Source organism: Oncorhynchus kisutch, linkage group LG29 (assembly GCF_002021735.2).
Source record: "Oncorhynchus kisutch isolate 150728-3 linkage group LG29, Okis_V2, whole genome shotgun sequence".
Classification (NCBI taxonomy): domain Eukaryota; kingdom Metazoa; phylum Chordata; class Actinopteri; order Salmoniformes; family Salmonidae; genus Oncorhynchus; species Oncorhynchus kisutch.
In genome coordinates this window covers 3,702,861-3,721,261 of record NC_034202.2, presented here as the reverse complement: position 1 = coordinate 3,721,261, position 18,401 = coordinate 3,702,861, and the positions used below count along the sequence as shown (strand labels likewise).

Below are 18,401 nucleotides of genomic sequence, written 5' to 3'. Positions count from 1 at the left end.
GAATGGCTTTGTCTTTTCTTTTTATTCCCTGCGGACACCCACCACCTTTTTTGCATTCCTCCCAGGTATGCTTTGTGGAGTGCTGGAGTGCTTTTGTCATGGAGTAATGGTGCATTTCTCCTGTAGTTCTCTATTTATTCAAAATGTCAGTGACTACAAAGCCAGGTACTACTCTTTCACTGAAAAAAAAAAAATATTATTACGTCTTTTACAAAAGCTTAGTAAAAGATGCAACACAGTGCCTAGGGTGTCATTAACATGACCCCGTAAGCCTGGGGTTTCACTTTGGGAGAACCATAGAAATAAAAATAGTGGTCTGGGCGCTTTTTACATTCTAGTAAGTCTATTTCTACAAGGAGAACACTTGTCAGAACCTTACGGGGGAAAATGTTTGTCTGGACATTATGGTGCAATTTTTGTTCAACTTTTTTATGATTGTATTCTCATGTGCATTGGGATTGTCTGTCGTTATGAGTGAATCTCATAGTGGTTTGACAGATTCAGTTGTTGGCGTCACTCTTCATGTCAGTTCTTTTACCATTTGCATAAAACATGTCAGACCTAAATGAAATCAAATACCAATGAATGAGGTTGTCTTTTCCCCCCACTTTTCAGCAATCCAGACAGTTCCAATCTGGAGTAGACAATTGAGAGTTTTGGTTGGTAGTGACAAATTTTTTTCTCTTGAAAGAATGAATTGAATCAATAAAGTACAAGCACAGGTAAATAATTCACATTTACTGTAAAGCTTACAGTGTAATAAAATGCTCCTCTGGAATAGTTTATGTATTATAACTAAACAAAAAGAATCTCCACAAAGAATATTCAAATAATGACTTATAATATTGATACTTTCTCCCCCTTTCTCTCTCTTTTTAGACTGTTGGTAAATTAGATTGTTTTATTCCTGAATTCTGTGTGAAGATTAAATCTAGCTAAACGGTGGCAACACTCATTCCTATAACGACCGTAATAGTGACTAAAATCTTAATATTGATAACCCTCTGGATATGGATATTGTAATAATTAAATGTATCATCTCAGTCTGTCGGTGGGCACATAAGATACATTAATGACAGAAAAAGATGCTGAAATAAAAAAACTGCAGCAGAAAAAGGTCAAAACAAGTCTGTTTTCGAGTCGAAGTCGTGGAACCTGGTTAATATTCTAAGTAGTCCTCAGCAGCGAATCACGACCTAGTCCTCCCCCTCCCTCTAGCTCCCTGCTCATGTCTAGTCAAACAATCCCTGTCTTTCTTTCTGCAGCAGTAAGTGCAGTGTCTCAAGAGAAGTGGGGTGCATTAACTCAAATCAATAAAGACAAAGGAAACGTCATTGTTTTACATCAGCCATTTCCTCCCTCCCTTCTTCTTCATAGTGAACAGTAATGATTTAAAGTGTTCTCATTTCCTCCCTCCCTTCTTCTTCATAGTGAACAGTAATGATTTAAAGTGTTCTCATTTCCTCCCTCCCTTCTTCTTCATAGTGAACAGTAATGATTTAAAGTGTTCCCATTTCCTCCCTCCCTTCTTCTTCATAGTGAACAGTAATGATTTAAAGTGTTCTCATTTGCTCATTTAATAGTAATAATAATGCTTTTTGGTATGCGATTTCTCCAGGTCTCTCGTATAAAGGGAGAGACAGTGGGTTGGTTGTCTTGATTTTCCTCAGTCTTCCTCTGAAGTCTCATTTTACTTTCACAACAGGGGGGGTTCCCCGAGTCAGTAACAGTCTTGTGATGTTTGTGTGTGTTCATAGGGTCCTTGGCCAGCTAGCAGGCCTTTCCTACTCTTCCCTCTCTGGGGTTGCCCACACACACAACAGTATTTGAGGAGGCAGCAGGTGACTCAGTGTGCAGTTAATGTGGCCAAAAGGTGTGGTAGCAGGACGCAGAGCAGTAGGGGGACGAGGGCCAGGAGGTGGAGGGTGGAGGCGGTGTTGCAGGCCTTGCCCCCCTCGCAGCGGGACTGTTGGCACAGCACACCCTTAAACTCTGGAGGACAGATACACTTCTGGTTCTGGGAGCACGTCCCACCATTCTGGCACAGGAGCAGCTCCTCGTCACACACATTAGCTGTAGGAGAGAGAGGGGGGGGCGGGCAGAAGAGAGGAAGGAGAAGGACGTGGTAGAGAGAGAAGGTGTGGATGAAGGTAGAGAGGGAGGAAGAAGAAAAAAGCGAGAGGAACGGTACATGCAGAGAAAGGGGGTTACGGAAGGAGAAAGGAAGAAAGAAGAGTTGTAAGTGGCAAAACAACAGTTTCATGAAAGATAAAATGAGGATGGGGAGCAAAGAGAAGGAGAGTAGTAGGATAGAAGGTGAGAGCGATGAGGTGGAAGATGAGAGGACAAGTTTTGCCACAGAAACAACAAGATAGGAAAGAGGGATGGAGTGAGAAGGGAGCAATTAAAAGTAAAGATAAAAAGAGAGGGGGAAGGAAGAAAAAAGGGAAAAAAATATGAATTCTCCAACCAGTAACACTTCTTTCTTTTCTGTTTTTCCCAAGCATTTTCTCTGGGTCAGTTGAATGTCTCTTTTTAATCAATTCATACATTTTTAAGTCAATGTTGCTATTTTTAATTCCAACTTGGTTCAACATGTCCACCCAAGAAAGCGAAGGTAACTGAATTAAATGGCTATTGTAGCACTCACTTCTGTCATCATGAAGTGCCTTAAGAGGCTATCATATCACCTTATTTGACAACCTAGACACACTACAATTTGTATACCGCCCCAACAAATCAAATCAAATCAAATATATGGATGAGCAATGTCAGAGCGGCATAGGCTAAGATACAATATATAGTATATAATACAGTATATACATATGAGATGAGTAATGCAAGATATGTTAACAGTATTAAAATGGCATTATTAAAGTGACTAGATCCATTGACAACGCTCAGTCTTCAACATCATAGTGCTCTCCAAGCTCATCACTAAGCCCAGGGCCCTGGGTCTGAACTCTGCCCTGTGCAACTGAGTCCTAAACTTCCTGATGGACCGACCCCGGGTGTTGAAGGTAGGAAACAACACTTCTACCACGCTGATCCTCAACGCGGGGGCCCCACAAGGGAGTGTGCTCAGACCCATCCTGTACTCCCTGTTCACCCATGACTGCGTGGCTATGCACATCTCCAACTCAAACATCAGGTTTTCTGACCACATAACAGTGGTAGGTCTGATTACCAACAACGACAAGACAGTCTACAGAGAGGGAGAGCCCTGGCGGAGTGGTGCCAGAAAAACAACCTTTCCCTCAACATCAACAAATCAAAGGAGCTGATCGTGGACTACAGGAGACAGCAGAGAGAACCCGCCCCCACCGATGGGACTGCAGTGGAGAGGGTCAAAAGCTTAAAGTTCCTCGGCATGCACATCATTGAGGACTTGAAATGGTCCTTCCACACCGATAGTGTGGTGAAGAAAGCGCAACAGCGCCTCTTCAACCGCAGGAGGCTGAAGAAATTTGGCTTGGCCACTTAGACCCTCACAAACTTCTACAGATGCACCACCATCAAAATAATGATGTCGGGTTGTATCACCACCTGGTACAGCAACGCATCACTGGGGGCACACTGCCAGCACTTCAGGACATCTACACCCGATGTCACAGGAAGGCGAAGAAGATCATCAAGGACCTCAGCCACCCGAGCCACAGCCTGTTCACCCTGCTACCATCTTAAAGGCAGAGACAGTACAGGTGCATCAAAGCTGGGACAGAGAGAACGATTTAACAGTCTGATGGTCTGAAATAGAAGCCGTTTATCAGTCATCACTAAACGGCCTACGCCCAGTACCCTGCCCGGAACCTTAGTCACTTTAAAGGAGGCTGCAAGCACCACTCAGCCGATCAATGTGCGTGGATGTGCAAGGGCGGAGGCAGTATTTTTGGGGCATCGCGCACTTTTGTCCAAATTTTGTTGTTGAGTTCCACCCAGAGAGGAATTCTGCCTTGTGTAGTGCTTATCCACTAGAGGTCTTGGGGTGCCAGAGTAGGTTACCAAGCAAGAGGTTCCAAGGCACTCTTTGACTGTAGCTAGGGACGCCATTTGAACTTCCGGATCTGGTGTTATATGCCTTTTGGTTTACAAATACTAGCTAAATAGCTAGGATTTTGTTGCTTATCCCTCTGTGGCAAAATGGGCAGAAATCACAAGAGAGTTTGGGGATTGTTGCAATTATCTGTTTTGTGCAGGAGCAGTCGACGGAAAACATATTAGGATCTGAGCTCTAGCAAACTCTAGCAACGAGTACTACTACTACAATGACTTTTCTGTATGGTCCTGATGGCAGTCTACGACGTAAGTCCCGCTTCACGATGATCGACATACGAGCATATGGTCGGGAGGGAGATGCGGGAATCTTCTCATAAACTATGTTCAGCTCCCAAGTCATTGCAGGCCAGCTTTCGCTACCAATGCCAGAGTGCTTGCCGAGGATCCAAACACCGAGCCCATATGTGTGACTCATTTCAGGTATGTTGTGCATTTGAACGTAAACCTTGTAATGCACTTTTTGGCAGAAATACCTTCTGGAACATGTGAACTTTCATGTGCCTTAATAACAAACTTGTTTGCCATCTGTAAATTACGAATACAATTGCGAAATTACAAGCCTAGTTGGTTTAGCCACGGGAAAAGACAAGAACCTTCCCGCTAGCCATGATGGCCTGGAAATGCCGAGGGATGAGTTCGGATTGGTCTGCCATGTAACACACTTTTGTCTATAACATACGCTGGTCAATATGTGTAGGTAAATCCTTTCTACCGCTGCTTTTTTGATAGATGTAGTAGAACTGCAAAAATGTTGCTCTCCACTTTCTGGAGGACCGAGTTTTGAAATCAGTGGAATGCCCTGTGGAATTTGAGTATGATAGCTAAGGAGATGGAGAAAATTCTAGCGTTTGATTGCAAATATGCAGAGGGTGTCAAAAAGAGAACACACTGTAACGGAACTTGACATTCATTGATTTAAATAAAAATATATAAAAATATTTCTACAGTATATTTTTATAGTTAAAATACTCCAAACCAGAAGGTGGCAGTAGCGTTGTTTGGCAATGCCATTGCCTACGGTCTAGATTCCAAGCTATCTGTGCTAATGTTGCTATTTCGTAGAAAGTAGGGCTGTTGTATAAAACACATGTCTGTGGATTACATCTTCAAACTAAGGGAAACCATGGCATCCGTGACAGAGAGGGAGATGCGTCCATACATGTATACAGGTAAGATAGTCTAGCTAGCTACATTTTCAGATATCATATGCTTCTAAAAAAGTCATTTTAATTTCAAGATATTGTTGCGTACTGTTAGCTAGCTAATGTTAGCTGGCTGGCTGGCTATGTGTATGATCGGTGTAGTAATATTATTTGTAAATTGAACCTGGTTGTTTAGCTACCTGCAGATTCATGCAGGGTAGTAACGTTATGAGTTGGGATTATGGTTCATTGTTTAGCTAGCTAGTTAGCTGCATGTTTAAGCAAAAGACTCCACTATGCAAGTAATCATTTCACTACACTAGATCCTGTGCATACAAATAAACGTTGATTTGATATAGTATGTGTTTACCAGAGACGGTAATGTGAAGAACATGAACTGCATCCAAGTGAAATTAGGATATAAAGTTAGGCCAACGTATCCACATCCTAAAATTCTCAGAAAGCTATTCTCTGTAATTGGCTCACCATTAACTTGTAAATAATAATCTTGTGAGTTTTTCCTGTAATAATGAAGACAAATTAAAGTGAAGAAGTTGTCAGCTATATGAGGTCATTATTTGAACTGGCTAGCCAGCTAACTTAACATTAGCTAGCTAGCTAACAAGCTAGAAACGAACAAAAACATTGTTTTCGAAAGTTGCTTTGAGTTGCCTGGTTTGAAAAAATAACCATACAAAACGTAAAAATAACAAGACAAAAACATTTGCAGACCTTTTAGATATTTACAATCATAAGAGTAATACACAGGTGAAATGTGATGAAAGGGGAAATAAGAGAAAAAAACAAAGAAAACACAAGTAATTTACCACATTAACATGTGCATGAGTAAATATAGAAAAACATACCCCTCCACCCCAGTGAATAAGAAATAAGTACACACACCAGTTTTTGGGGTGAGACGGAGATCTCACTCGAGACACAGTACTGATTGATGGTCCTGTGAAGTACATTGTCATGTCCCTGACAAATGGGAGGTATGATCAGAAGGAATAGACCAATGGGAGGGGTGGACCCTTTGCTGGACCTGCAGTTTCTTTATATATATATTTAATATTTACACTGGCCAAACCCAGACAACGCTGGGCCTGGATACAAACCAGGGTGTCTGTAGTGACACCTCTAGCACTGAGATACAGCTGCGCCACTCGGGAGCCCTTTAACTCATCCACCCGTAGTATAATGTCAGTGACCAAACGATCTTCAGCTGTCTTCCTCTTCCTGCCACTGGAGCTGGATCAGGGAGATGGGTTTGAGGTTGATGGAGTTGCAGGGCAGAGAGCAAGGGTGTGCCTGGATGGTGGGATGGGTGTTGGTGAGAAGGGCCTGGGTGTTGCGTAGAGGGGCCTGGGCGTTGGGGAAAATGGCCGGGAGGGGATTGATAAACTGTCCAAAACACCACCCCCTTCCAACACCTACAAGCAGATGGCAAATACATTAGAATATATTGCAATTACATCTTAAAACATCTCCTTTTGAGTTAAAATGCTCAAAATATTTGATTTAAAAAACATCTCAATCTAATTAGCACACACCATGGTGCCTGTGTGTCAAATGTTTGAACTAGCCCTGCTAATCATTATGATAACAACACAGGCACTGAATATTTTCCACTCACAATTTCTCCCATCCAGAAAAGAGCTGAATACACATGTTCTAACTAGGTCTGCTAAACATAAGTTCACAAACACACACACACTGTACAAAAGGAGTCGGCTGCATGACATGAGTACATACCGTATCTGGCATATTGGTGTATGTCTGACGATGTTTCACGTAAACACGAAGCCAATCCAGTTGTCGAAAAAAAAACTTCAGCAGCCCCACTCCTCATCTCCTTCACCTTTTTCAGACTTTTTAATTTTTAAAAATGTATTTCTCCTTTATTTAACCAGGTAGGCTAGTTGAGAACAAGTTCTCATTTGCAACTGCGACCTGGCCAAGATAAAGCATAGCAGTGTGAACAGACAACACAGAGTTACACATGGAGTAAACAATTAACAAGTCAATAACACAGTAGAAAAAAAAGGGGAGTCTATATACATTGTGTGCAAAAGGCATGAGGAGGTAGGCGAATAATTACAATTTTACAGATTAATAACACTGGAGTGATAAATGATCAGATGGTCATGTACAGGTAGAGATATTGGTGTGCAAAAGAGCAGAAAAGTAAATAAATAAAAACAGTATGGGGATGAGGTAGGTAAAAATGGGTGGGCTATTTACCGATAGACTATGTACAGCTGCAGCGATCGGTTAACTGCTCAGATAGCAGATGTTTGAAGTTGGTGAGGGAGATAAAAGTCTCCAACTTCAGCGATTTTTGCAATTCGTTCCAGTCACAGGCAGCAGAGAACTGGAACGAAAGGCGGCCAAATGAGGTGTTGGCTTTAGGGATGATCAGTGAGATACACCTGCTGGAGCGCGTGCTACGGATGGGTGTTGCCATCGTGACCAGTGAACTGAGATAAGGCGGAGCTTTATCTAGCATGGACTTGTAGATGACCTGGAGCCAGTGGGTCTGGCGATGAATGGTGAAGAATATGTAGCGAGGGCCAGCCGACTAGAGCATACAAGTCGCAGTGGTGGGTGGTATAAGGTGCTTTAGTGACAAAACGGATGGCACTGTGATAAACTGCATCCAGTTTGCTGAGTAGAGTGTTGGAAGCAATTTTGTAGATAACATCGCCGAAGTCGAGGATCGGTAGGATAGTCAGTTTTACTAGGGTAAGTTTGGCGGCGTGAGTGAAGGAGGCTTTGTTGCGGAATAGAAAGCCGACTCTTGATTTGATTTTCGATAGGAGATGTTTGATATGAGTCTGGAAGGAGAGTTTACAGTCTAGCCAGACACCTAGGTACTTATAGACGTCCACATATTCAAGGTCGGAACCATCCAGGGTGGTGATGCTGGTCAGGCGTGCGGGTGCAGGCAGCGAACGGTTGAAAAGCATGCATTTGGTTTACTAGCGTTTAAGAGCAGTTGGAGGCCAAGGAAGGAGTGTTGTATGGCATTGAAGCTCGTTTGGAGGTTAGATAGCACAGTGTCCAAGGACGGGCCGGAAGTATATAGAATGGTGACTGCAAACATACCGGTCCCGACTATTTCTCCCTATTTCAGTATCAGTGTTTTGTGTGCTTGGCCGAATACAACTTCCTGTTGAATGATGAATGAGGGAGAGCTTGGTTTGTTGTTTTGGAAAGTTTTGAAAGTCTCTGAAAAAAGTGTTAAATTGAAAAAGTTTGTTTTACTACCCTTTTCAGTTTGGATCACGTGATGCGGTTGGATCCGCTGCTCTCCGGGGATCCTGCCGACCACGTTACATTACAGCCTTATTCTAAAATGGATCAATTTTTCCCCCTCATCAATCTACACACAATAACCCATATTGATAGAGCAAAAACATTTTTTTAATAGATATTTTAGTTAATTTAGTAAAAATACAAAACATAAATATCACATTTACATAAGTATTCAGAATCTTTACTCTGTACTTTGTTGAAGCACCTTTGGCAGTGATTACAGCCTTGAGTCTTCTTGGATATGATGCTACAAGCTTGACACACCTGTATTTGGGGAGTTTCTCCCATTCTTCTCTGCAGATCCTGTTAAGCTCTGTCAGGTTGGATGGGAAGCGTTGCTGCACAGCTATTTTCAGGTCTCTCCAGAGATGTTCAATCAGGTTTAAGTCTGGGCTCTGGCTGGGCCACTCAAGGACATTCAGAGACATGTCCCAAAGCCACCCCTGTGTTGTCTTGGCTGTGTGCTTAAGGTAGTGGTCCTGTTGGCAGGTGAACCTTCGCCCCAGTCTGAGAATAATTTTGCACGCCCAATTTTACAGTTTTTGATTTGTTAAAAAAGTTTGAAATATCCAATAAATGTCGTTCCACTTCATGATTGTGTCCCACTTGTTGTTGATTCTTCACAAAAAAATACAGTTTTATATCTTTATGTTTGAAGCCTGAAATGTGGCAAAAGGTCGCAAAGTTCAAGGGAGCCGAATACTTTCGCAAGGCACTGTATATACATATGAGATGAGTAATGTAGGGTATGTAAACATTATATAAAGTGGCATTGTTTAAAGTGGCTAGTGATACATTTATTACATCAATTTTTCATTATTAAAGTGGCTAGAGATGAGTCAGTACGTTGGCAGCAGCCACTCAATGTAGTGATGGCTGTTTAACAGTGATGGCCTTGAGATAGAAGCTGTTTTTCAGTCTCTTGGTCCCCGCTTTGATGCACCTGTACTGACCTCACCTTCTGGATGATAGTGGGGTGAACAGGCAGTTGCTCGGGCGGTTGTTGTCCTTGATGATCTTTTTGGCCTTCCTGTGACATCGGGTGGTGTAGGTGTCCTGGGGGGCAGGTAGTTTGCCCCCGGTGATGCGTTGTGCAGACCTGACTACCCTCTGGAGAGCCTTACGGTTGTGGGTTGCAGTTGCCGTACCAGGCGGTGATACAGCACGCCTTCTTCACCACGCTGTCTGTGTGGGTGGACCATTTCAGTTTGTCCGTGATGGGTAAGCCGAGGAACTTAAAACTTTTCACCTTCTCCACTACTGTCCCGTTGATGTGGATAGGGGGGGTGTTCCCTTTGCTGTTTCCTGAAGTCCACGATCATCTCCTTTCTTTTGTTGACATTGAGTGTGAGTTTATTTTCCTGACACCACACTCCGAGGGCCCTCACCTCCTCCCTGTAGGCCGTCTCGTCGTTGTTGGTAATCAAGCCTACCACTGTAGTGTTGTCTGCAAACTTGATGATTGAGTTGGAGGCGTGCATGGCCACGCAGTCATGAGTCTCTCAAAGCACTTCATGATGACGGAAGTGAGTGCTACGTGGGCAATAGTCATTTAGCTTTAGTTACCTTCGCTTTCTTGGGAACAGGAACAATGGTGGACCTCTTGAAGTATGTGGGAACAACAGACTGGGATAAGGATTGATTGAATATGTCCGTAAACACACCAGGCAGCTGGTCTGCTCATGCTCTGAGGATGCGGCTGGGGATGCCGTCTGGGCCAGCAGCCTTGCGAGGGTTAACACGTTTAAATGTTTTACTCACGTTGGCTGCAGTGGAGGAGAGCCCGCAGGTTTTGGTAGTGGGCTGTGTCAGTGGCACTGTGTTGTTGTTTTAGTTTGTCTGGAAGCAAGACATTGTGGTCCTCGACAGGGCTGGTTTTCCTTTTGTAGTCCGTGATTGACTGTAGACCCTGCCACATACTTCTCGTGTCTGAGCCGTTGAATTACGACTCTACTTTGTCTCTATACTGACGCTCAGCTTTCTGGCTTGCTGCCAGCTCTTAGTAAACTTTTGTAAAACATGGTGTTTGACCAAATACAATGCTTTTTCTCTGTTAACAAATGAACAACATACTTTTATCATTCTTATAGTATAGAGAAGGGCACTCAACATGTACTGCACTGACACAAATTACTGGTAGATTGGTATTGATATTAGTACGATTATGGGAGCTGTACTGGTAGATTTCAGTGCAGCCTTTGATATTATTGACCACAACCTGTTGTTGAGAAATGTGTATGTTATGGCTAGGGCTGTTGTGGTGACCTTATTACCGCCACACCGGCAGTCATGAGTCATGACCACAGTAAAATTCCACAGTAATCTCCCTTTATGCACTCTGGAATACTTTGGTAGTACTCAACTTGCTAATGACCATCAGGTCCTAATGGCCTGGTACTCAGGGCCCTATTGTCCCTCTAACCACTCTAACATCAATGCAAATGAAATCGATAATTACATGAAACACTTATCAAAACAGTATCCTGAAAATATGATGATCATTTTGAAGAAAGAAGTTCAACAGCAGGTTGAAACAGTGTAAAACATGGTTGTTGTGGATGTTGTTGTAAAGCCTAACACAACGGAATGGGCAGCGCTTTCTAAGTTGATTAATTAAAAACACCCATTCGCATATTAGAGCTTATGTATATGCATAGGCTTATGAGCCCAAGACTGACAAAAAAACTGTAAAAATTATGATAGTTCCTTATTGATCCCATTGGTAGTTATACAGTCTTGTCTCATCGCTGCAACTCCCGTACGGACTCGGGAGAGGCGAAGGTCGAGAGCCGTGTGTCCTCCGAAACACAACCTGACCAAGCCGCACTGCTTCTTGACAAAATACCCACTTAACCCGGGAGTCAGCCACACCAAGGTGTCGGAGGAAACACCGTGCACCTGGCGACCGTGTCAGCGTGCCCTGTGCCCAGCCTGCCACAGGAGTCGCTAGTCTGCAATGGGACAGGGACATCCCTGCTGGCCAAACCCTCCCCTAACCCGGACGACGCTGGGCCAATTGTGCATCTGCAACAGAGCCTAGACTCGAACACAGCATCTCTAGCACAGCCAGCACTGTGATGCAGTGCCTTAGACCACTGCACCACTCAGGAGGCCCTGATGGTTCCTTATACAATACATAGCCTACCACATATTACGCAAGCCAGTAAAACATAAAACAGAACTGATTTAAGATGTCTTTTGTGCATAATCGCTCTAGCATCTACTCAACTTAAATAATTAGAGTAGACCTAATAGTATTTGAGTGTGGACTGTATTATTATGCTACGCTATCCATGAGTCTGGGAGAGAACGTATAGCCCTAGACAATGCTGAAATGTCTATCCATGAGTCTGGGAGAGAACGTATAGCCCTAGACAATGCTGAAATGTCTATCCATGAGTCTGGGAGAGAACGTATAGCCCTAGACAATGCTGAAATGTCTATCCATGAGTCTGGGAGAGAACGTAGAGCCCTAGACAATGCTGAAATGTCTATCCACGAGTCTGGGAGAGAACGTATAGCCCTAGACAATGCTGAAATGTCTATCCATGAGTCTGGGAGAGAACGTAGAGCCCTAGACAATGCTGAAATGTCTATCCATGAGTCTGAGAGAGAACGTATAGCCCTAGACAATGCTGAAATGTCTATCCATGAGTCTGGGAGAGAACGTATAGCCCTAGACAATGCTGAAATGTCTATCCATGAGTCTGGGAGAGAACGTAGAGCCCTAGACAATGCTGAAATGTCTATCCATGAGTCTGGGAGAGAACAATCAATGAACTGTTAGTTCATTGATTGTGCAGGGTGGCTTACAGTTAGCCTACAATTATTGCGAATTTGTATTTGATTTTGAATAGTTTAGTAATAGAGATAATTAATTGGATGACACATATCCTTTAGCTAATCAGAATGTCTCACCACCATGTGTTTCCATCTCCTCTCTCTCCTTTATTCCTTTCTCGAGCGTGCAGAGTGGCTGTCAACAGTTTAGTGATATTTTTCATTGCGAAAACATGTTACTATCGATGTTCCCAACCAGATTTCACTTGGTTTCCAAAATGAACCACTGGGTAGCTCCAGGAACAGGGTTGGAGAGCTCATGGCGTATGGAGTTAGGGCGGTATATCACCTGTCGTGCAGCGAGAGCATGCTCCTAAAACAGTGGTTGATGCATGGAGTCAAATAAGTCTTTATTTCTCATCTGCTCATATTAAGCACAGCTCCGCCATAACACCAAAGTAGCCTACCAGGCATAATTGGAAAAATGGACCGGCGGGAAATCTCGTGGCCTCGAGTTTGTTATTCTTAAATCTAAACAAATTTGACATATTAGTAAAACTGAGAATAGTCTGAATAGTTGGATGGGTGAAAATATGATGAGATTACAGCTGTGCCGCCTGAGGCGAGGAACAGAGCGCAAGCTTTTTTGCAACTTTTTCAAATCATTAATTGCCTATCGCATAATTTAGCCCATATATATTTTGATTTTTAAGGTTTGTATCATTCAGAACTAAAATGGCCAAATGACTCTAAATCTGGTGTATAGGGCCTAATAATACGCATATCTTATATTCTTGGCATGAGTAGCAGGAAGTTGAAATTGAGCACGCTGTTTATCCAAATGTGAAAATGCTGCCCTCTATACCTTATTAACCACTCCACAAATTTCAATTTCAATTTTGATCATCCCGTCTTCAATTTTCTCTATTATTTACGTTAAAAAATACCTAAAGTTGTATTACAAAAGTAGCTTGAAATGTTTTGGCAAAGTTTACAGGTAACTTCGAGATATTTTGTTGTCACGTTGAGCAAGTTGGAACCTGTGTTTTTCTGGATGAAACGCGCCAAATAAATTGACATTTTAGATATATTTCGACGGAATTAATCGAACAAAAGGACCATTTGTGATGTTTATGGGACATATTTTAAGTGCCAACAAAAGAAGCTCGCCAAAGGTAACGCATGAACTATATTTGTGTTGCGCCTGCAGGGTTGAAATATGTTTTCTCTCTTTGTTTACTATGGTGCTATCCTCAGATAATAGCATCGTTTGCTTTCACCGAAAAGCGTTTTTGAAATTTGACATGTTGGCTGGATTCTGGTCCATGCTGGTCACCGTGCTTCTACACCTGCATTGCTTGCTGTTTGGGGTTTTAGGCTGTGTTTCTGTACAGCACTTTGAGATATCAGCCGATGTACGAAGGGCTATATAAATACATTTGATTTGATTTGATTTGATTCACAACAAGTGTAGCTTTAATTTGCTATCTTGCATGTGTGATTTAATGAAAGTTATTTATTTTTTTGAATCTGGCGCTCTGCATTTTGCTTTAGGCCAGGTGGGACGCTAGCTCCCACATATCCCAGAGAGGTTAACAAACTATAGTTTTGGCAAGTCGGTTACATTGTGCATGACACAAGTCATTTTTCCAACAATTGTTAACAGACATATTATTTCACTTATATTTCACTGTATCACAAATCCAGTGGGTCAGAAGTTCACATACACTAAGTTGACTGCCTTTAAACAGCTTGGAAAATTCCATAAAATGTCATGGCTTTAGAAGCTTCTGATAGGCTAATTGACATCATTTGAGTCAATTGGAGGTGTACCTGTGGATGTATTTCAAGGCCTACCTTCAAACTTAGTGCCTCTTTGCTTGACATCATGGGAAAATCAAAAGAAATAAGCCAAGAACTCAGACATTTTTTTGTAGACCTCCACAAGTCTGGTGCATCCTTGGGAGCAATTTCCAAATGCCTGAAGGTACCACATTCATCTGTACAAACAATAGTACGCAAGGTTAAACACCATGGGACCACATAGCCATCATACTGCTCAGGAAGGAGATGCATTCTGTCTCCTAGAGATGAACGTACTGAGAAAAGTGCAAATCAATCCCAGAACAACAGCAAAGGACCTTGTGAAGATGCTGGAGGAAAACAGGTACAAAGGTATCTATAACCACAGCAAAAGGAGTTCTATATCAGCATAACCTGAAAGGTCGCTCAGCAAGGAGGCCTACAAACCTGACTCAGTTACACCAGCTCTGTCAGGAGGAATGGGCCAAAATTCACCCAACTTATTGTGGGACGCTTGTAGAAGTCTACCCGAAACGTTTGACCCAAGTTAAACAATTTAAAGGCAATGCTACCAAATACTAATTGAGTGTGTGCAAACTTCTGACCCACTGGGAATGTGATGAATGAAATAAAAGCTGAAATAAATCGCTCTCTCTACTATTATTCGGAAATTTCACTGACCTAAGACAGGGAATTTTTACTTGGATTAAATGTCAGGAATTGTGAAAAACTGAGTTTAAATGTATTTGGCTAAGATGTACGTAAACTTCCAACTTCAACTGTATATACTGTATTCTAGTCATGGCTCATCCTATATAACTACTGAGGTACACACAATTATTTATTTATATATATTACTGCACTGTTGGAGCTCGATATACAATCATTTTGCTACACCTGCAATAACATCTGCAAATCTGTGTACGCGACCAAAAAACTGTCATTGATTGATTGAGAAGACTCATATATAGACTCTTATTTGCCTATACATCATTGGTTGAATGAATAATGTCACACCCTGATCTGGTCACCTGTCCTTCTGACTGTCTCCACCCCCTCGAGGTGTCGCTTATTATCCCCGGTGTATATATCCCCGTGTTCTCTGTCTCTCTGTGCCAGTTCATCTTGTTTGCCAAGTCAACCAGCGTTTTTACTTGCTCCTATTTTTCCCAGTCTCTGTTTGTTTCTAGTCCTACTGGTTTCGACCCTTGCCTGTCCTGACTCCGAACCCGCCTGCCTGACCACTCTCCCTGTTCTGACTACCAGCCTGCCTATCGTCTGGTACTGTTTGGACTCTGACCTGGTTTAATAAATATCGGAGCTCTACCATCTGCCTCCTGTGTCTGCATTTGGGTCTTGCTTCGTGCACTTATAACATACCATCATTAAAAAGCTATAAACAGGGTGGTGAAATACACTCTGGTAGTTTTTATATTGTACAAGATAGTTGACTTAAAAACATAGTATGTGTACAAGAGAGCGTGTATGTGTGTTTGTCACAGCATGTGTGCATGCCTCATGCATGTGTGTGTGTGCATGCATGCATGTGTGTGTGTGTGCGTGGATGCACGTGTGTGACAGAGATGTGAAGATTTGTGGGGCATGACACAAAAGCATGCTTAAGCTTTTCTGTTCTGGATCTTGCTGTGCATCTTGCTGAAGAAAGTAAATATGGCCCAATGGTGCTTCCATGCCATATTTCTTAAAGCGACCTAAATACCTAGCCTTTTACTCTCTCACTTTAATCTAAATATGGGATCCACTATGTCCTACTTACACATTTGGCTAACTAACCAACTGCAGTAAAGAGGAATTCCTTCTGATTCTAGCCTGTAGGGAAAAAGAGGTAGGTGGGGCTATATGTGTTTGAGACGTGGCCCTGCTGACTGTATGGCAGCTTCACCCAAACTCTTGACGATGTGCTGATTATTTGAATTGGCTATGTAGTGCTCGGGGAAAAGCCTAAATGTGCACCCGTTGGAGTCCTTAGGACCGAGTTTGGGAAATGCTGCTGTATGGTATATCATATGGCGAAAGAGGCTCCCAAAAATTGTGTTAAGGTGTGACAGGGTCATCCATTAAAGGAACAGGGGATGCTACTAACGTGATACCAGTCCCATGGGTAAGCAAGGAGATATGGATGCTAAGAATAACACAAAGACCAAGTGGCAGAGTGTGGAGAGAGGTTTCTGCATCTGAACAAAGGGCACTATATCTGTGACTTTTTCCCTACAACATTTCTCATTTAATACAAGCATGGGCACTTACATAGATGCACCTAAAAAAAAACTCCTCTCCACCCCCCACCCCCACTCCAAGGCCTTCTCCCGCTGTATACTCACAGTAGCAGCCTTGTTTCCAGTAGTACCCAGGGAAACAGTCGTCACACTTGGGCCCCGTAGTGCCATCTTTACACTGGCAGAAGCCTGTCCCATTACACCGGTCATGGACAGAACCCATCTGGTTACAGTTACACTCTGGTGAGAGAGGAGGGAGGGGGAGACGAGAACGAGAGAAAAGACATGTTAGAAAATATATTTATTTCATTTTGTGAGTGCATGAGACGCACACACACACTCTCTCCCTGCGTTCTCTCTCTCCTTTTCTCTCTGCTCTGTATTGATTCGGTGCCAGTCTCAGTGTGCCAATAGCCTGGCAGGTGAGCTAATGGGGCCTCATTTGTGCTGACTCCAAGCCCCCCCCCCCCAGCCTCCCTCCGCTCACCTGCAGATGGACTACATCAACACCACAGTCAACTCCAGAGTCCACAGTCAACTCAAGGCTACCCTGGGGTGGCAGGGTAGCCTAGTGGTTAGAGCGTTGGACTAGTAACTGGAAGGTTGCAAGTTCAAACCCCGGAGCTGACAAGGTTCAAATCTGTCATTCTGCCCCTGAACAGGCAGTTAACCCACTGTTTCTAGGCCGTCATTGAAAATGTGTTCTTGACTGACTAGTTGAATAATAAATAAATAATATTAAAGTAAAGTCTTATCTCAGTGTTTTTCTACTGTCTTTATCTGTTTTGGTGTTCTTTTTTCCACGCAGTATCGGTTGGAGATGGAAATGCTGATCTTTCTAAACTGCATGGTTGATCAATGATGCCTTGGTGAATCAACATTACACAATGCCCCCCCCCCACACACACACTGTGACTGACCGATGCAGACACCCTCATCATCAAGTTCAGCTGAGTTATTTCTGAAGTAGCCCAGTCTGCAGTGCTGGCAGTTCTGTCCTCTTGTATTGTGCTTGCAGCTGACACACGTTACGATGTTCAGGTAGTCTATGTAGCTGCAGCGGTTAGAGTGGCCGTAGCACTCACAGTCTGAGAGGAGAGAGAAGAGTTAAAGAATGGTTTGAGAATGGTTATGGGATGGTTAGAGTACAGTAGTGACATTGGAGGGGAGAGAGAAGAGTTAGTGTTATTAACAGTGGGACATAGGACAGTGTTTCCCAACTCCACTCAGACAGTTTTAATAAACAGTTAGAGTAGGTTTAGGATATTAACAATTTAGGAACGCTTCAAATATCTTAACATCAGGCAATCTGAGTCAATGAATCGATAATGAGTGCTTTCATCATTGTAGAAAGAGAGAGAGATCCTTCCTGTGATTATCTTTGCTGAGGTTTCTACCTAATTAAGGTTTTATTAAACTTCAGCTGCAGTGTGTGTGCGCTGCAAGGCATCGCTGTCCTCTAAGGAGGCGTTTACCAGGCATGTTTATGCAAATCCACATTTAAATGCACACTAAAAAGTTGGCGTTTAGCTGTTTAATTAGCCATCACATTATTAATGTATTATTGTTTGGTTGATGACACTGAAATATTTATGGGCTGTTTTGAGAGGGGAGAACTGCGAACTGAGAAGTCAAATAAAACGCGAACACACACTTGCACAGGCTCACATAAAATGCTTCTCTCAGTGATAAAAGATGGGTCAGGTGAGAAACGTTACTCAGTAATTCAATATAAATACCCAATTACACCACAGACGGGAGAGAGGGAGAATGGGGCATTGTTCCACAAATGCAGGAAAAGTCAAGATGGGACTTCATGGAAGGCCGTAAATAAAATATTGTAACAAGGGAGAGGCTCTTATTTTGAAGATTCCGTATGCCTATATTAATTGGCATTCAAAATAGGGATGAATAATATTTCTGTCACACATTAGGAGAAGTGTTGGACAAGGAGCAAATGAACCTGTTTGAATGGTGATAAATAGTGATTAGCAATGACTAGATAGTGACCCGTGGATACAACATAGTGACAGAGAATAAGACATGTAGATGCTTACCTTGTGAG

General features: G+C 42.7%; 1 protein-coding gene across 1 annotated transcript in view; it reads right to left on the bottom strand.

The window, feature by feature from the left end:
• Positions 1-717: 717 nt before the first annotated feature.
• Positions 718-18,401, bottom strand: part of LOC109873537 (netrin-G2-like) — a 159,139-nt gene continuing 141,455 nt past the window's right edge. The window contains exons 6-8 of the mRNA XM_031809343.1: positions 17,257-17,424; positions 16,442-16,576; positions 718-2,073 (exon numbers count right to left, since the gene is read on the bottom strand). Of these exons, the coding sequence (XP_031665203.1) occupies positions 1,847-2,073; positions 16,442-16,576; positions 17,257-17,424 (530 nt within the window). The 3' untranslated portion in view covers positions 718-1,846. The remainder of the gene's footprint in view (positions 2,074-16,441; positions 16,577-17,256; positions 17,425-18,401) is intronic.